The following is a 20,155-nucleotide window of genomic DNA, read 5'->3' as shown; positions in this document are numbered from 1 at the left end:
AAGAGACTTTGGCCATGAGAAAGAAATATTTTTGACTGTTGTCCATTGAGGTCTGGGGACTGTTTGTTACTCAGCATTATTACAGCAAAAACTGACTGATATGGGGCATTGTTGCAGAACAGTGCCTGGCACTTAAACAAAAAAAACGAAACCCACAGCCATCAAGTTGATTCCGACTCATAGCAACCCTATAGGGTTTTCAAGGCTGTAAGTCTTTACGGAAACAGGCTGCCACATCTTTCTCCCATGGAGCAGCTGCTGGGTTTGAACCACCGACCTTCTGGTTAGCACTGACCACTTTAACCACTTCGCCACCAGGGCTCCTGCCTGGCACTTAAAACAAAACCCAAACCCACCGCTGTCACGTCAACTCTGACTCAGTGGTGAATAAATCAATACTACTCTTCCGAGTTCACTCTCTGGAGGAATGCTGCAGCCCTTGTTTGTATACAACAGAAAAGTGGTTGGGCCATAGGGCTACTATTCCTTACCATGGCTCCCCATGAATATTTTCTAGCACATCCCAGCACAGAGGACTCTCAACTGTCAGAGTTGGAGGAGCCTTGGAGGGCTGCCTTGGTTGTACAGATGGGAAGACTGAGGCCAAGAGTGGCTGAGGGGCTTTCCTGAGGGCACAGAGCATGGTGAGGACAGAGTGGAGGAAGCGCTGGAGGCCCCCAACTCCCAGGCCTGCACTCCCGCAGCAGGGGCTTCTGGATAGAAGAGGTTTCTGTCTTGTGGCCCCACATGCAGGTAGCATGGGACCTACGGGGTCTGTAGTCTGAGGCCTGCTGGGGTGGTGCAGGTACCAGGAGACACAGGACAGAGTTGAGCAGGCAGAATTGGCAGCTACAGAGCCTGTCACTGCATCTCTTAGCAGCCCAGGCTGCAATACCTCCCTAGGCCCTCTTGGTCCACAGCCCTCTGAGATTGGCTGGTTCCTGGGAATGAATCTGTTTATCTTGGTACAAATCCACCCTTGTCTATTCTCAACAATCAGAGGGACCCTGTTAAAGCTAAGTCAGGCCTTGTTACTGCTCTAATCTGCCTATGGCTCCCATCTCACTCAGAGTCTAATCTTCAGCACACGATCTGCCCCGCCCTCCCCTGCCCTCATTCACTCCAGCCTCACTGGCCTCCTTGACTTTCCTCAGACATTCCAGGCATGCTCCCACCTGAGGGCCTTTGCACTTGCTGTGTCCTCTGCTTGGAAGGTTCTTCCCCCAGACATGGTTCTGTCCCTCACCTCTTTCGGATCTTTACTCAAGGCTCATTTCCAAGCCACCCCCAATTCTCCCCACCAGCCCCATCCCTGGTATTCCCTAACCCCCTCCCAGCTTTATTTTCCTCCTCAGCCTTTATCACCACTTAACGTACTGTGCATTTCATTGATTTATCTTGTTTATCGTCTGTCATCTCTGCTCTACTTGAAATTCCGTAATAGAAGGGTTTCTCTGTTGTTGTTCACCACTGCATCCCCAACAGCCAGAACTACATGTGGCACATAGTAAATGCTCAATAAATATCTGTTGCTGAGACGGTAAGAAGAGAGGGAAGGAAGAAGGAGAGATGAAGAGATGAGAGAGATGGATGGATGGATAGACAGATGTGAATTGTGTCCCCCAAAAAAATATGTTGAAGTCCTAACCTCTATACCTGTGAACGGTGACCTTGTTGGTAAATAGGGTTTTTCTTTGCAGATGTTAAATTAACAAGGTAAAACTAGAAGAGGGAGGGCCCTAATCCTAATCCCTTCTGAGTGACGGTTTATAAAAGAGAAGAACAGACAGGGGAACAGAGACACAAAGGGGAAGACAGCCTATAAGGATCCATCTACAAGCCAAGAAATGCCCAGGGCTACCACAAGTCTAGAGAGACAAGGAAGGATCTTCCCCCAGAGTCCAGAGAGAGAGAGCATAGCTCTGTCGAGGCCCTGAATTTGGATTTCTAGCCTCGAGAACTGTGAGAAAATAAATTTCTGTTCTGTAAAACCAGCACTTTGTGGTATTTTGTTCTGAGAGCCCTAGGAAACCAAGACGACGCTCATCAAACAGCTGGTGAGATCGTACAACCAGACTTCAGGGCTTAACAGCACCAGCTCAGAGGCAAGGAGACTTGGGCTTGAATCCTGAAGCCATCGCTTACTAGCTGTGCAGCCTTGAACAAGTCGCTCTCCTCTCTGAGCTCCCATTTTCTGCTCTGTAAAAGGAGGTCAGAGCAAAACCTGCCACTCCTGGTTACTTGTCGCTGTGTGCCAGCTAGTCAATTCTGACTCATGGTGACCCCATATGACAGAGTGGAACTGCCCCATAGGGTTTCCTAGGCTGTAATCTTTACAGGAGCAGGTTTCCAGGTCTTTTCTCCCACAGAGCAGTTGGTGGGGTCGAACCGCCTACCTTGCAGTTAGCAGTCCAGCACTTAACCACTGCACCACCAGGGCTCCTTCAAAGAAGATAACACCTGTAAAGTGTTACCACAGTGCCACAGAGAACTCTCAATAAAACTAGCTAATATTGTTATTGAGAAGGCAGTTAATAAGGGCCAAGCCCTAGGCTGGGCAGTACGGACTCATTGGTGACCACAAACACAGTCACTGCCCTCAAGTAGTCGGGCTCATACATATTATTAGAATATAATGAGACAAGAGCCACAATGGAAGGAAGTCCAGGGGTGGCTGGGGGAGTTAGATGCTGAAAGTCACCCCTTAAGAGGATCAGGAAGTCTTCTTGGAAGAGGTAGCATCTGAGCCAAGGGCTGAAAGTACACACACAAGATGATCAGGTCATGTGAAGTGGGTGGGAGAACATTCCAGAAAAAGCATATGACATATGCAAAGGCCAGGAGATCTCAAAACTTCTCCATAGCATAGAAATTATCATCCTCATTTTATAGACCCTATAACTGAGCTCAGAGAGGAGAAATCACTTGCTTAAGGTCACACAGCTAGGAAGCACCAGAGCTGGGATTTGAAAGAAGGGCAGTCTCACTCCGGAGCTTGAGAAAACCTGAAGAACTGGTGCCTTGGAGAGACACTGGGCACCAAGAAGAAACCTCGGCCTCCATCAGAGCAGCCTGCAGACAGAAGGGGGTGCCATGAAGGGCTGTAGCCCCTACTTCTGCCCCTAGCTAAGGAACTCCCACAGCCCCGCCCCACAAGAAAGACAGTACCTCCATCAGGTCTATAAGCCACAGCAGCCGCTCCTGGGGAGGAAGTGTGGGCAAAAGGCAAAAAGAAGAGGACATCAAATAAATATGAGGGATAGGGTGGGAACAGCAACGACCCCCTCCCCCAAACACACGCAGGCACACAAAGGCAAAATAAACAGGTTCTCCAAATCCCTTTCCTATTTACCTTGAATGCCGTGGGCAGGAATAAAGACTGGAGAGGGGAAGAAAAGACACTGCTGCCTCGACCAGGGCCCTCATTCTGCCTCTGCCTCCTTGAAGGAAACTGGGGGCCCCACTCCTCTGTAGAAATGACACTTGTCCTTGAGGAGGGCCTGCAGGACATGGTCACTCACCTTGGCACCACCCTGGGACTGCTCAGGAGGCAGGGCTGGAATCATGATTCTCATTTGGCTCAGAGAAGGAAAGTGACTTGTCCAAGATCAAACTCACTAATAAAAGAGCCCGAAGAAGGAAGTCTCAACTAGAGAAGGACTAATTTCAGGGGGGCCCAAACCCTGAAGGGGCGAGAAGGTGAAATGGATTCCTGGGGGTTGTGTATGCAGATCGCACCTTCAGTTGAGGTGGGTGGTGATGGTCAGAGAGGGAGTGGCAGTCCCTCAGCCCAGTGCTTTCCCAAAGCCTCCAAGTACCCACAGGCCTTGAAAGCAAATCCCCAGGTGGTTTTCCCCAGCCAGGTTGGGTCAGAAAGAATAAATAGGCTCTTCACTTGCCCTCAGGGTGTGGGCAGCCTTTCTGGGATGTTGGCACTAGCCAGGCAGTTCCTCATCGTGGGTCCACAGGTATGCTCTCATTTAATCCTCCCAACACACCAGGGGTAGCAGCATCATGGCCCCAAGGCAAGTGAGGAAACTGAGGCAAGAGAGATGGCATGACCTTCTGTCTATCCACACTGCCTCACCCACCTGCCACAGCTTTCTCCTAGAATCCACCTCCAGGAGCTTATCCTGCTCCTGGTTAGCCTAATCCTGAGATGACGTGTTACCTAGGGGTCATTCCCATCTCAGAAGCTTGGGGAGGGGCAACAGAAGCACCCCTTCCATCTGCCTCTAAAACCCCCCTGCTTAAAACCATCCCATGGCCTTTCTGAGGTCTGCCTTCCCCAGGGTGTCCCAATCTGCAGCAAAGGTCCCTCCGAGGGGGCAGGGTCAACGCTGAGCTGGGGTCCAGACTAGCCTGGCGCAGCACTTGTCAGGTTGGGGAGAGACCCCCAGGCTGGGACAAGGTTGCTGCAGGTCAACACTGAGCAGAATCTGGGGCTGGGGGCCCCTGACCCCTGCCCACAGCCTTTCCTGGCATAAAAGTTACCCTGACTCCTAGTCTTCCAGCTTAATCTGCTGGCCAGAGCCAGCAAGGACCTGGGGCCTTTTCACAGATGGGGAAACTGAGACCCAGACAGGCCAGGGCTTACCCCTAGATCTCCTGCCTCCAAAGCTAGAACATATCCCATCCCACCTGCTGGCTCACTCATTCCGACTCTAAAGGAACCATCACAGAATTAGTCTGTTAACTCCCCAGGTCTGAGAGCAGAGGCTCATGCTGCTGAAGTTTCATGTGGACATTATCAAGCCAGTCTCAGTGGAGCTAAACACAGAGAGAAACAGCCTCTTGGGCCAGGGTGCTGCAGCCCAAAACCCAGTACAGCATGAAAGGGTATGCAGAGAGCCAAACAGCAGCCTGAGGCAGGGGTGGCCTCCCCCCTGTCCAGAAGCTCGTCTAGCAGCCCAAATCCAGGGTCCTAGAGGAATGTACAGGAGTCATCCCAGGAAGGAGACAAGGACACCAGGGGATGAAGGTGACACTGGATGGCAAGGAAGGAGGCAGAGGTGTGGAAGTCCCCAGGAACCCAGAGCTAAGGAGCAGCCACGCTGGGAGCTGGAGTCTGCAAAGGACAGGGATGCACGCTCCAGGCCTGTTTCTGGGTGGCTGTGAGCTCATCTGTGACCACTGACCACCTGTGTGTGCAACCCTGGATGCACTGTGCCCTTCTGAGCTCCCCTGTCAAACAGGACTAACAGGGCATCCGTCTGGAAATGGACTCAGGATCCCACCTGAAAGAGCTCCCAGCTCTGCACCTAGAAGCAGAAGTACTTAAGAAATGCTACCTTCTTCCCTCCCTTTCCGAGGAAGAGTAGCGATGAATGACCAAAAGACACGAAACAAGAGTACAGGAGAAGAGTTATGGAGCCAGAAGCCAGCTCTCCTGGCCTCCAGCGCAGGCTCCTACCATCCACCACATGACTCAATGACTGGTTGTACCCATGATGGATAACAAGGGCTTCCCACCTGCCCCTTCCTGGCAAAGGCCTCCTTGAATTAATCTGCCTCCAAGCATCCCGGGGGCAGAACCCCACCGAGATATACCAGGTGCATTCCTGGGGGCTGGCGGTCTGGGAAAAAGTCAGGCTAGGGTTGGGAATTCACAGACAAGAAGGTGGCCTCTTGGGGAACATCACAATCACAATGCAAACACCACTGCCACTACCACTGATTGAGTGCCCACCTTGAGCCAGGCACATGCGAAATGCATTACCGTATTTTCTCATTTGCTTCTCCCACGGGTTATATTATTTTTTCTATTTGTCTAATTACCTGTGCTTTTTGCCTTTCTCCCCCAGCCCCACCCCCTAGACTGAGAGCTCCATGAAGGAAGGGGCTGCGTCTATTTCGCTGACCAGTTTTCCCCTATAGCCCATGCCTGGTACGCAGTAGGTGCTCAACAATGACTTGGTTTATACAAATGGAGAAACCGAGGCTCAGTGAGGCAAGGCACAGACCTGGTAAGTGGTGGTGCTGGGGTTTGAACCCAAAGCAGTCTCACTCCAAAGCCAGTATCTTAACTTACCCACTGGGTCATCCAGCCAGGGACAGGGCAGGGGCAGAGGCAGGGGCAACTCACCCTGGCCGAGCTGACGGTAGTGGAGGTGCCGTGGCTGCCCGTGGACGAGGCTGTGTCAGTGTAGGAGACCACGGAGTAGGTGTCGCCGGCTATAGGGCCTGGGGCCTGCCGCGCCTTCATTGACTCAATCTCCCACCTCAGCACCAGGTGGTCGAAGCGGTCTAGGTCTTGAGGGGAAATAGTGCTTCTCACCTCCGAGAGGAGCGAGAACTGGGGAAGGGACAAGCAGGGCATTCAGCAGGGAGCTCCAACAGCAGATGGGGCCAGTCTCACTCCCACCCTCAAATGGCCTGCACACAACCTTGACCACTGCCCTGCCCTCCTTAATCCTCCGTGGCACCCCACTGCCCTCCCCACTGTCTGACCCATCTTCGCCTAGACACTGGGTCCAGCATCATCTGACTCCTGCTTCTCTCTCCAGCGTTACCTCTCCCCATCTCCTCTGCAATCATACCACCCATGCATGACTAACTCCCCAAACACATCCTCACAAGTAAGCCCTTGCCTGTCCCTCCCACCTAGAATACCCTTCCCCCTACTTGTCTCCAAATCACGCTTCCTCTGTTAAGTCTTCCAAAATGTAGCCATTCCCAATGGATTTAATTACTTCTTCCTTGGTGCTCCTTCTCAACCTCAAACAGGCTTCCACTAAAGTGGTGTTCTCAAAGCTGGTAGCATGTCACAGTTAACTGGGGGGCTAGTTACAAACATCAGTGCCTGGCTCCCATCCACGGATATGTAGAGTCAACTAGTCTGGGATGTGGCCTGGGCAATGCTTTTTCAAAGTAATCCAGGTAATTCTAAATGTGCACTCAGTGTTAAAAGCCACTGCATTAGAGTATGTTAATTGTTTCCCAAGGAGGGAGGGAGCTTCCTGGGTGTGAGGGCTGTCTGGGCCACCCATCTTTGCCCAGGGTTTGAGCCTGAATCCCGGCAGGAAAGGAGTGGAGGACGGAGGGAGGCAGAGAAGGGTGCAGAGCCCTGGAAAAGCCAAACCCAGGCCCCAGCACGCGCTGCCTCGCCTGAAGAGGGGTGTGGGTCACCTTGGCATGGGTGTTGAGCAGCTCAAACAGGGCCATGACAAGGGCCTCCACAGAGACGCTGCCGCCACGGTACTCATCCAGGTAATAGGCCATGGTGGCACGCTCCTGCTCGGTCAGCAGATGCCGCGCCTGCTCCTCCAGCAGCACACGTGTCTGGTTCCCCAGGCTGCTGAGGGTCACCTGGGAGCCGGCCGGCCCCTTGTAAAACCCCGGCTGGAAGACAGAAATCCAGAGGCCCCAGGAATTCTGAGCTGCTCTGGAGCCAAGCAGCCAGGCCCAGCCAGTGACAACACGCAGAGTGATGAGGTAGTCCCCAAAAGCCCCTCAGTGGTCTCAACACACACAGTAAACCCACAGGAGATGATACAATACATCCTCAGAGGGTGCCTAGCCTCATCCATTTCAGCAGCGCTTACAAAGCACTTTTACAGATATTACCTCATCAGATCCTTATAACTGTTCAGAGGCAAGCAATATTATCACGGTTACCGTTTTCTTCTCTAAACTTCAGCATCTCCCTAAGCTGGGGATAATAATAAAACCAGTTACCACTGAGTTGATACCAACTCATGGTGATTCCATGTTTCAGGGTAAAGCTGCACTCCATAGAGTTTTCAATGGCTGATTTTTTGGAAGTAGATCACCAGGTCTTTCTTCCAAGGCACCTGAGTGGACTCCAACTCCAACCTTTCAGTTAACAGCTGAGCACATTAACTGTATGCACCACCCAAGGACTCTGTGGATAATAGTGGTACCTATAGTCCCAAAACAACTCAAATCTGCACACACACTCCCCATGCCTTGCCACTGCCCCTACTGTCACCAGCCTTTCAAGATACCATCCAGTCTCACCTCTGGTCCCCCCTGGACTTCTGTATCATCTAGGCACTAATCTCCAGAGCTGCTGAAATGATCCTGTAAAATCACAAATCTTGTTCTGTTGCTCCCTGCTTAAAGCCCTTTCAATGGCATCCTGTTATTTCAGGTAAGAAACCAACCGATCACCGTGGCCCACAAAGCCTTGTGTGATCTGGCCATCGAAACCTGTCGTCATCTTGCTCCCACCCCTCCTCGCTACACTCTGCCACACTCTCGTTTCTTCCATTCCTCCAACAAGCCAAGCCCTCCCCTGCCTCAGGGCTCTCGTACATGCTGTTCCCTGTGACTGGATCACCCTCCCTCCCCCAGTTTGACCTCACTAGCTTCTACTGAACATTCAGTTCAAGCTCTAGTGTCACATCACTACCTCAGAGAGGCCTTTCTCCCCTCCCTGACCCCCTCTGACCCCATTTGGAGTAGGTACCTCACCCGTATTCTCTCATAATACCCAGCACCTTGCCTTGATGGCATTGAACATCTTTTGTAATTGGATTATTTGTTATTTGTAGGTTTGTTTTTATGTGTGTCTCCCTCACTGGAGTGAGACCTCCACAAGGGCAGGCACTGGATCCGTTTGATTCTGTTCACTGCTATTAGCCTGAGGCCTAAGGCAGTGCCCGGGCCATGGGAAGCACTCACAGACATGGCAGAGGAGGTGGTAGACAGTCGCGGGGTGTCCAACTGAGATAACGTGTGTAAACTGTGTAGCACTCTTTCTGGCCCAGTGTCCCAATCAGGGGAGCCAGCAAGAAATCGAAGGTACTCCACAATGGAGAACACCCTACCTTGTTCGTCCCCTCTCTTGTGAGATCCCCAGGAAACCTGTGAAGAAAGACAAGCCTCTTCAGCTGCAGGTCTGAGTAGACAGACTAGGCAGGAGTGAGGGAAGGGCTGATTTGGAACAAGGAGCAAAGCTGTGAGGGCCAGAGGAGCTTCACTTCCTCCATGTCCTGAGAGAACCAAGACATTATAGCCCCCCTACAGCTGCCAGCTCAGTTCTGGGGCTACTCGTGGGTATATGAGGCCCTGGACAGACAGGGCAGCTTCTGGCTTCCAATCAAAGATGTGGACAGGACTTCTAAAACCATGCAAGGCAGACCTCTGCGTTGTTCCAGCCCTACAGGATCAAGCAGATAATGCAAGGACAGAAGAGAATAGATGGTGACTGACATGTGACCTTGGGGTCAGGCCAACATGAGGGAAGTGGGGAATTGGAGATCTCAAGGTGCAACTCAAGGACACAGCTGCTGCTCAGCTCCAGCTCTTGTTCTGACAAAGAAAGGTGGGCTCAGGCCACGTTCCTGATTTTTAAGAAGCCAGAAATCCAGATTTTTATGGGAAATCTAATGTCTTTTTTAATATTGGCAACTAATTTTTTGAAATTTCTAATACTGTGCAAGTGGAAGAAAGGGGGGTGGAGAGAAAGGGAGATGTGTCTGGGTTGTATCTGGCCCTGGGTCACCAGTTCGAGACTTCTGATGGAAATCAAAAGGTGACACATTAGATTACTAGCAACTATGCAGCTGTGTAACAACTCTACCTCCTTTTATGCCTCCCAAGACCCTTTCACCCAAATTAACTCATGGGATCCTCCGATCTGGGGTGGGGGCAGGGATTATGATCTCAACTTTTCAGATGAACCAATGAATAAATTAGGTGATAGCTGCACAAGTTGAGGAATACAACTAATGTCACTAAACTGCACATGTGAAAAATGTTGAAATGGCAAACGTTTGGTTACGTGTCTATTTACCACAATGATATATATATATATATATATATATATATAAAAAGAAGGTAAGTGATTTGCCTGGAGGCAAATAAAGAATGAGAGCACTGAAACAATCATCAGGGATCATGTATTTCAGCTTTCCAGGGGGAAACTGAGGCCAGGAGAGAAGGCATGTGCCCAAGGTCACGTTCCAAGTGAAAGGAACTCTTGGTATTTGGGACCCTCCCCCAACCCTAAGAACTCTGCGGTCTTGGGACTCAGAGCGAGCAGAGCAGCCAGACCCTGTGGAGTTCGTGGCGATCTCCCCAATCCGGGAACTGGCAATCCACTTGGTCTCATCCACAGTGGTGCGGGCATGGGGCAGCCTGCCGACGTCCTTCACTGTCAGGATGAGGTGCTGAGCAGACTTGAGCAGCTTGACTGCCTCATCGTGCAGGATGTTCAGGAAGCTCCGCCCATTCACCTCCAGAATCTGGTCCCCAACCTGCCAAGACCATCACACAACACAGTCACCTGGGCTGTTAGAGGGGCATCGACTTATCCAGGGGCTTTACAGCCTGTATCTCATTCTCCTCCTGGTCGGTCTGCCAGGGAGGTCACCAAGGCTCAGAGAGGTTATGCAGACACCTGAGAGTCACACAGCAAGTCAAAGGCAAAGCCAGCCTTCCAGTCCTGAGCCTGAGCCCAGGCTCCAGTCACTAGAAGGGGCACCTTCCCGAGACCAGCAATGGCTGTGAGGAGTAGGACTGCAATGACATTCCCAACGGTCTTGTTATAAGGGAAACAATAGTCATCTCAGGGGCTGGGGGACGGGCAGGGTGAGGCAAGAGGCATGAGGGCAGATTTCCTTTATTTTCCTTCTACGTTGTTGATTTTTTTTTTACTGCAAGCATACATTTTTTAATTACCTTAAAATGTAAACAACATTTTAATTTACTCAAGAAAAAAAGCAATAAATAAACCATATATCTATGGCCAACTGATTTTTGACAAGGGTGCTAAGTCCACTCGATGGGGAAAGAAGAGTATCTTCAATAAATGGTGCTGGGAAAACTGGATTTCCACAGGTAGAAAAATGAAACAGGATTCATGCCTCATACAATACACAAAAACAAATTCAAAATGGATACAGGACCTAAGTGTGCAAACTAAAACCATTAAATTCTTAGAAAAACAAGCAGGGGCAATACCAGCAGGCTTAGTTTTCAACAATGGATTAGCTAATAATAACAAAAGCACAAACACCAAAAGACAAAATAAATGGGACCTCATGAAAATTGAAAACTTTTGTTCTTCAAAAGACTACCAAAAAAGGTGAAAAGACAAGCTACCAACTGGGAGAATATATTCCAAAACTATATATCCTACAAGAATCTAATAACCAAAACACATATAAAACTTCAAAAACTTAACAACAAAAAGACAACCCAATCATAAAATGGGCAAAGGACTTGAACAGACATTTCACCAAAGAGGACATTCAAATGGCCACCAAACACATGAAAAGATGCTCAGTGTCATTAGCCATCAGAGAGATGTAAATCAAAACCACAACGAGATACCATGTCACTCCCACTGGGATGGTTAAGATTAAAAAAAAAAAAAAAACAGAAAATAACAAATGTTGGCAAAGATGTGGGAAAACGGGAACTCTTACCCATTGCTGGTGGGAGCGCAAAATGGTACAGGCATTGTGGAAAACTAAAAATAGAACTACAATATGACCTAGCAATTCCACTTATAGGTATATACCCAAAAGATGTAAAAGCAGAAACTCAGACAGAGGCTTATTCACCAATGTTCACTGTAGCACTATTCACAATAGCCAAAAGGTGGAAACAACCTAAATACTCATCAACAGATGTGTGGATAAACAAAATGTGGTACATACATATAATGGAATACTACTAAGCCAGCAGGAGAGTAGGAGAAACGAAGGGTTTTTTTTTTTTATGATTTAGGTGAAAGTTTATATAGCAAATTAGTTTCTCATTGTCATGGACTGAATTATGTCCCCCCAAAAATGTTGTATCAATTTGGCTGGGCCATGATTCCCAGTATTGTGTGGTTGTCCTCCATTTTGTGATTGTAATTTTATGTTAAAGAGGATTAGGGTGGGATTGTTAACACCCTTACTAAGGTCACATCCCTGATCCAGTGTAAAGGGAGTTTCCCTGGGGTGTGGCCTGCACCACCTTTTATCTTACAAGAGATAAAAGGAAAGGGAAGCAGGCAGAGAGTGGAGGACCTCACACCACCAAGAAAGCAGTGTCGGAAGCAGAGCACGTCCTTCAGACCTGGGGTCCCTGAGCAGAGAAGCTCCAAGTCTGGGGGAAGATTGATGAAAAGGCTGACAGAGAAAGAAAGCCTTCCCCTGGAGCTGATGCCCTGAATTTGGACTTTTAGCCTACTTTACTGTGAGGAAATAAACTTTTCTTTGTTAAAGCCATCCACTTGTAGTATTTGTTATAGAAGCACTAGATGACTAAGATACTCATTAAACAGCTAATACACAAATTGTTTTGTGACGCTGGTTGTCAACCACGCGATGTGTCAACACTATCCCTTTCTCCACCCAAGGTTCCGTTTCCATTCGTACAGTTTTCTGGTCCCTTCCTACCTTCTCGTCTTTGCTTTTGGGCTGGTGTGCCCAACAGTCTCATTAATATGATTGAACTATGAAGCATGTCCCTCATGTGTGCTATTGCTGGCCTTATAGACCTGTCCAATCTTTGGCTAAAGGGTGAACCTCAGGGGTGACTTCAGTACTGTTAAAAGGGTGTTGGGGGCCATACTCTTGGGGTTCTTCAGTCTGTGTCAGACCAGCAAACCTGGTCTTTTGTGTGTTTGTGTGTGTGTGTGTGTGTGTGTGTGTGTGAAATCTGAATTTTTTTCTACATTTTTTTCCCACTCTGTCCAAAACCCTCTACTGTGATCCCTGCCAGAGCAGTCAGTGGTGGTAACCAGGCACCATCTAATTGTTCTGGGCTCAGTTTGGTAGAGGTTGTGATAGTTGTGATCCATTAGTCCTTTGGAATAATCTTTCCCTTGTGTCTTTAGTCTTCTTCATTCTCCTTTGCTCCAGCTGGGATGGGAACAGTAGATGTATTTTAGATGGCTGCCTGTAGGCTTTTAAGACCTCAGTTGCTACTCACCACAGTCGGATGTAAAACATTGTCTTTATAAACCATGTTGTGCCAACTGAACTAGATGTTCTCCAAGACCATGGTCCCCAACCCTCAGCCCAGTAGCTCGGTCTCTCAGGGCATTTGGATGCATCTGTGAAGCTTCTATGACTACCTTGGTCAAGCTGTGCTGACTTCCCCAGTATTGTGTATTGTCTTACCCTTCATCCAAGTTAACACTTATCTGCTATCTAGTTAGTGTTTTTCCCTCCCCACTCCTTCCCTCCCTTGTAATTATCAAAGATTGTTTCTTTCTGTGTGGCAACATTTTCATGTGTTCTTATAATAGTGGTCTCATACAGTATTTGTCCTTTTGTGACTGACTTATTTCACTCAGCGTAATGCCCTTCAGATTCATCCATGTTGTGAGATGCTTTGCAGATTCATCCTTATTTTTTATCGTTGTGTAGTATTCCACTGTGTGTATGTATCATAGTTTGTTTACCCATTCATCTACTTATGGGCACTTATTTCCATCTTTTGCTATTGTGAATAATGCTGCAAAGAACATGGGTGTGCATATGTCTATTCATGTGATGGCTCTTATTTCTCTAGGATATATTTCTAGGACTGGGATTGCTGAATTGTATGGTGTATCTATTTCTAGTTTTTTAAGGAGGCATCATATTGTTCTCCAAAATGGTTGTACCATTTTGCATTCCCACCAGCAGTGCCTAAGAGTTCCAATCTCCCCACCACCTCATCAATATTTGTTATTTCCTGTTCTTTGATTCGTGCCAGTAATGTCAGGGTGAGATGGTGTCTTTGTAGTTTTGATTTGCATTTTTCTAATGGCTAGTGATCAAGAGCATTTCCACATGTGTCTGTTAGCTGCCTGAATGTCTACTTTGCTGAACATCCTTTGCCCATTTTTTAATTGGGTTATTTGTCTTTTTACTGTAGAGGTGCTGGATCTTCCTACAGAGTTTAGAGATTAGATCTTTGTCGGATTTGTCATACTCAAAAATTTTTTCCCAGTCTGTAGGTTGTCTTTTTCACTCTTTTGATGAACATAAATGTTTAATTTTTAGGAGATCCCATTTATCTAGCTTATCTTCTGGTGTTTGTGTATTGTTAATCATGGCTTGTATGCTGTTTATATTGTATATCAGGGCTCCTACTGTTGACCCTATAGAAATGAAGTTTTGATACATGCTACAATATGGATGGAGCTGGAAGACATTATGCTGACTGAAATAAGTCAATCACAAAAGGACAAATACTGTATGACCTCACTTATAAAAGACAAACGAAGACAGAACAAAGTTTATTAGTGGTTACCAGGGGTGGGAGGGAGGGGGAAAGGGGAGTTAACAGTGATGGAAATATCATTTTGATTAAGGGTAGGTTTGCACAGCCTATCATTGTAATTGCTGTCAATAAGTCGTATACTTGTAAAAGTTGAACTGGCAAAAGTTGTGTGATAAATATATTTACAACAATGACAAAAAAAGAAAAAAGGGAGTAGCTGTTGAGGCTGCTTATGTACAACCAAAAACTTCATAGGATTTGGTTCCTTGGTTTGGAGGTTTAGGGTCATGGTTTCATGGGACATCCCAGTTAACTGGTCTAATAACATGTTTAGCTGCCTCTGTTCTACCTCCTAGTTCAATGAATAGTGCTTGGGGTCTTAAAAGCTTGCAATTGGCCATCCAAGGCACAACAATTGGTTTCTACTCACTTGGAACAACAGACAGAGAAGGACAGTCAGGAATAGGGGGAGGATATAGAATGTGTGGCTAATTGCTTCCATGAATAAACTGCCTCCTTTGCCAGGAGACCAGAAGAACTGGAGAGTGCTCGGCTACCATTACTAAACATTTTGATCATTTTTGAGGTCTGGGTCACACCCCAGGGTCACACACCACTGTGGCCTTGAGAAACAGCCTCGGGATGCCAGTTATCCATGGCTGTTTTTCTTCTCCCAGCTTCCCAGCCTGCTGACGGCACATGATCAACCCCCTTGGGGTCTATCCAGCATTTTTCAAAGTAAGACTTGGGAAAGGTGAGCCAAACAGGAGTTTGGAAGAAAAAAAGAGGCAAAAAGAATATGTGATGACAAGGCTGAGAACCAAAACTCGGTTCCTGATTTCCTGTCTTCTCTTGATGTTTCACCTGCACTCGGGGAGCGTCCAGTACAGGAAGTGGTTAGTAATTCAGACTCTGCCTCTCCCCTCTGCACTAGCTTTGACATGCTCACAAGACAATTGTTGCCTCTTTGCCTCCACAAGCTCAGGCACAGCAGGTGGTCAGTGTGGCATTTCATGCATTCAACAGCATTTACTGCACACCTACTACGTGCAGGAATGCCGTGCTGAGCAAGATAGACCTGGCCACTGCTCCCATGTTGCTCACAGTTGAGATGGGGGAAAGGCGTTTACACAGTGGTCTCAGTTTTATGCTATAATTGGGCTTTCTCATCAATCTCTCCACAATGTTTCTCTAGAGCCCAGCACGGGGTCTGGCAAAACAGTGGGATTTCAATCAATACTCATCAAATGAATGCAAAGTCAGACCTCACTCCCATCCATCCTAGCTCCAGGACCATCTCCACCACAGCCCAGCAGGGATAAGCACTTTACACCAGCCTGTGGCCCCAAATTTCAAGTCACTATTTACCAGGTGCCAACTATACGCCAGGTACCTTGTTTGGCCCTTTACATATTCTTCCTTACTTAATATCCCCAACCTGCAGGGTACACATCATTGCTCTCCATCTCATCAGAGAGAAAAATTGAGGCTCAGAAGGGTTAAGAAAACAGTGTGCATCACAGCTAGTGAAGAGGTTTGCTGGGATGCAAACCCAGGTCAGGCTGGCCACAAGGCCCATCTGCCTTCTTGGTTGCTGTCAGGAGCTCTGTTTGGGGACCACGTGGTATTGCTTCAAAGCCAGTAGATCCAAAGCCACCATCCTGCCATCCTACCCTGCCTACAGCTCCTGATCTGAAAACCTGGCTCCACCACCCACTCTGCCTCTATTCCCTGTAGTAGATTCTTCAGCAAATTCCAGCCAATCTTCACCCTTCCTCCAGCCCCACCAGCCCCCTACCTAGGTCCCCACCTGCTCACCCCTAGGCCCCTGAGCCAGCATCCCTCCTCACCATGCATCTAAACTGGCCCCAGATAGAGCCAGATTAATTTCCTGAACTTTCTGCTTTCATAACATACCTCCCTGCTTAAAAACCTCCAACAACACCCCGCCCTTCACACACACACACAAAATCCAGGAGGCAGCAAAGCACTATGGTTAAGGGTTTCCGACCATCAGATCCAGGTTCAAATCCTGGCTCTGCTACTTCAATGTTGTGTGACCTCAAGTGAATCCCCCAATAAGTCTTGTGCCTCAGTTTCCTCAGGTGTAAAGAGAGGGTCCTAGACCGCGATGATCCTATCGAGGTCCGAATTTTCCACAGCCACCAGCATCTGTTTCGTAATAGCACACCCTTACCTCTGCCACCAGCAGCAGAGCTTCCTACGTGAGAAACCCAGCCTAAGAATTTAGGCAGCAACAGCTTATCTCCTTGTAAAGCACCTGAGGTGAGAACCAACACCTGGTTCAGGGCTTGGCACACACAGCAAATGCTCAGTAAGTCCATTGTATGCAATGAAGGTATGAATTTTGCCAGTTCCCGCCTTCCCTCCGAGCCCTGGTGGCACACTGGTTAAAGCACTCGACCACTAACTGAAGGGTCAGCGGCTCGAACCCACCAGCCTCCCCATGGGAGAAACATGTGGCAGTCTGCTTTTCAGTAAAGATTTGCAGCCTTGGAAACCCTGTGGGGCAGCTCTACTCTGTCCTACAGGGTCGCTATGAGTCGGAATCAGCTCAAAAGCAATGGGTTGGACCTTCCCTCCACAGCCCCCTCCTCCCGTCTCGCCCAGTGGCGTTCCCTGACGCTATGCAGCAGAGCTGTTGCTAAAGCGAGCATCCTCAGGCTCTCCGGGCCTTCCTGACAGTGGGTGAGAAACTCACTCTCCGCTGGGCCCACTTCATTAAACAGCCTCTCATGTGGCAGCTCCACCTCTCCCCTCTGCCCTCTCCTCTCACCTCTCGTCCTACCCAGCTGCCACCCTCTGCTTTGAGTCGGAGCCAAAGCTGCACTTTTTTTTCATCCTGCTAAAGTGCTCTGTTTTCTTAAGTATCCCCCTCAATAGCTTTGGCCTTTGTTAAGCTAAAGGAATCAATCATAATCTTCCACACACACTGTATTTCATCTAGGCAGTTTAATTAAAGCAACTAGAGTCTGAGAGACCAGATATGGGAGGGCATTCTTCCATGCCAGCCTCCTCCACAGGTCCAGGCCCCAGGAGGGTAGTGAGGGGTGAGACGGCTCAATTCCAGTGTCTACCTGGCCTTCTACGGCCAGGTTAGGGGTAAGGCTGCCAGATGAAATAAAGAACACTCACTTAAAATTAAGTTTCAGAGAAACAATGAATATTGCACGTGATATACGTATAATTAAAAAGTATTTGTTATCTGACATTAAAATTTAAGTGACTGGCCTGTATTTTTATTTGCTAAATCTGGCAATTCTTGGGCAGGGAGTCAGTAACCTCTGCTGTCAATGGCTCTTGAATGCTCTGATTGAATGCTGTGGTTTCCACACTTGGGTCATTCTCTGTCACCCTGAGCCTGGTACCTGGCATTTATGCAATCTGAGTCTCAGGAATTTCCAGCACCACTTCCTTCAGCCTCATTCTAAGCATTAATACCCGTGAAATCACAGGTTTGCTGTACTAGTCACATCCTCCTCCGTGCCTGTTAAATACGTTATCTCCTCACCAAATTGGTGAGGCAGTCTGGGGGCACGTGCTGCCCACCTGGGGAGTAGACATGGAATGCGAGTCATACTGGGGAACCCCGACTTCATGGGGGTGCGTGAACCCATCTTCCTTATGTCTTTTCAATCCTTTGCTGTCTGTCTTCTTTCTCCACGGCCTGTGTTTAAAATTGAAGTCCTAGGTGAGGCTGGCTTGAAGGTCTCCACGTGGCCCTCCTCAGCAGCTGAACTAGTCTGAGTTACTCACATTTTGCTGTGTCCAGCGCTCTCTCATTTCCTCTGCTTGATGGAAAACGCCCCAAGGTCTGGGAGCCCTGTCAGAACAGTCGTCTGCAGGCTCACTGTGATGTGGAGTTCCCAAACCACTTTCAAATACATCTAGCATCTCCCCTGTTGTCACAGCATCCTTGAGAGGCCAGGGAGGTGCAGAATTCTGTCCCTACAGTGCAGCAGCAGGACACCCTGAGCTTTGAAGCCAGGCAGCCATGGGAGTGAATGCCTGCTTCGTGACCTACCGGCTGTGTCTCTTCACACAGTTCTCAAGCGCACACTGAGCCTCAGTTTTCTCACCTGTAAAATGGGTAAGATGCTATCACCAATTCAGAGGTAACTAGGAGAATCCAATGGAACCAGCACAGAGCCTAACACAAGAGAGGCTTTCAATAGCTTTTCATCTGGTTCCCTTCACCAGTGGAGGAAGACAGGTTCAGAGATATCAAATGACTTGCTCCAGGCTACTAGTCACCCAGGGAGTGAACAAATGAGCCAGGATGTCAGCCCAGCTCTTCCCATATTCTTCCTCCCACCTACGTCATCTTTATTCTGGGACAGCGCCTGGCACATTGGCGACGGTGGGCACACGGTGACTAGATGGGGCTGACCCGCTCCTCCTCTCCTCGTCCTCTCCAGCCTTGCCTCCATTTGCCTCCTCCTTCTCTTTGGTTTGAGCGATGTAAGGTGGAGGCAGTGTGTTTAAAGGTCTTGATCTGGCTCTTGCCCAGAGAAAAGCTGTATTTGCTTATTCATTGAAATGTTACTTTTTCTTACCCACCAAAGCCAGCTCTGAGTTAAACTGACATGTAGGGAAACAAGGCCCAAAACAGAGGCAAAGATGCTGTGATCGTTGGGGCCTCCCAAGAGGTCTCCTACAGATGGGAAGACTGAGGTCTGGAAGGACAGGGATGTGTCTAGGGCAAGACAATGGCAAAGCAAACACCCACCCACCTGAGGACTTGCCGGGACAGAACACCTGGGAGCACGAAGAGACAGGTGCAAAGTGTGACCAAGTGTCTAGAATCACTCAGCTTGCTCACACGGCACTGGTGGGGAGGACATGGAAGGATAAACTAACAAAGGCAACTTTATTTTATTTGTCACCAAAGGTCCTATTCATCACCAGGGATGGTGAAGTGGAGGGCCAACCCCATGAACGTCCTTCACTTTAAGACGGAGGAAAGACTCCTCCATCATCCACAGCTCATCGAGTGACACGTGCAGAGTTTGGACCTTCTGAGGGAAGCATGAAAGGATTTCGACAAGGACAGGACACAGTTTTCCCCTGACCCTGGCCAACCATCAGGAAGAGGGGGATTTATTTCCTTCAGGTCTGGGATGGTCACAGGGTACTGCGAAGGGGCCCTTGGGGCAGCAGAAAATGCTCAGCCAGCTTTGGAGTGCATCTACCCCTCCTTGCTCCCTAAGACACCTGGGAAAATCATTTACCTCCCTAAGTTTTCCTTCCCTCAGAATGGGAACAAGACCAACCACTGCTTGTGTGTTACACACATGAAATGAGAGGCAGTATGGGGTATGCTTATGCTCGCACACCCTGAAGTGCTGTGGCCCTGGGTAACCGGCTTAACTTCTCTGTGCCTCAGTTACCTCCTCTGGAAAAAGGGCATAAATCAGTACCTACCTCATATATATAAGGATTAAATGAGTTAATACACTCACCACTGTATCCCTAGCACCTAGACCAGTATCTGGCACATAGTAGGTGCTCAATGATTATTAATCAAATGGACACATATAAAGCATGTAAAGCAGTATCCACCATACAGTAAGTGCCCAATAAACGTTAGCAGCATTTTTTAAAGACCACGTTTACTCCTGAGATGATGCTGTTAGGTGCTGTCAAGCCTATTCTGACTTACGGTGACCCCATGTGTGCAGAATACAACTGCTCCATAACCTCTGAGATGAGCTCCCCCTCCCCAAATCACTCACCGAATTTTGAGGTTCTACCTCCTCAGACTCTCCCAACGCTACCCCCCACCTCTCCCTGAGCCACATCACCTACCTCCTCCCTGGGCCCTGCCTTCAGCTTCAGCCGACCCACCCATGCTGACCATACCCACGAAGCCGGTACTGTTATCCCCGTTTCATAGATGAGGAAGCTGAGGCCCAGAGGTGAACTGACAAGAACTGGGGTTTGACCTTTGTTCTGCTTG

The 20,155-nt window shown here is 48.6% G+C and overlaps 1 protein-coding gene across 3 annotated transcripts in view; it reads right to left on the bottom strand.

Annotated features, from left to right (window-relative positions):
* WHRN (whirlin) overlaps positions 1-20,155 on the bottom strand; it is a 103,492-nt gene that overhangs the window by 15,881 nt on the left and 67,456 nt on the right. For 2 of the 3 annotated variants that reach the window (XM_004372131.2, XM_012554383.1), the window contains exons 4-7: positions 10,021-10,223; positions 8,793-8,829; positions 7,129-7,341; positions 6,086-6,295 (exon numbers count right to left, since the gene is read on the bottom strand). In XM_004372131.2, coding sequence (XP_004372188.1) covers positions 6,086-6,295; positions 7,129-7,341; positions 8,793-8,829; positions 10,021-10,223 — 663 coding nt within the window. Of the gene's footprint in view, positions 1-6,085; positions 6,296-7,128; positions 7,342-8,792; positions 8,830-9,996; positions 10,224-20,155 lie in introns of all 3 variants that reach the window. The other variant, XM_004372130.1, reaches the window with a different exon arrangement.

Source organism: Trichechus manatus, unplaced genomic scaffold, assembly GCF_000243295.1.
Source record: "Trichechus manatus latirostris isolate Lorelei unplaced genomic scaffold, TriManLat1.0 scaffold00016, whole genome shotgun sequence".
In the NCBI taxonomy this organism is placed as follows: domain Eukaryota; kingdom Metazoa; phylum Chordata; class Mammalia; order Sirenia; family Trichechidae; genus Trichechus; species Trichechus manatus.
This window is presented reverse-complemented; position numbering and strand designations above follow the sequence as displayed.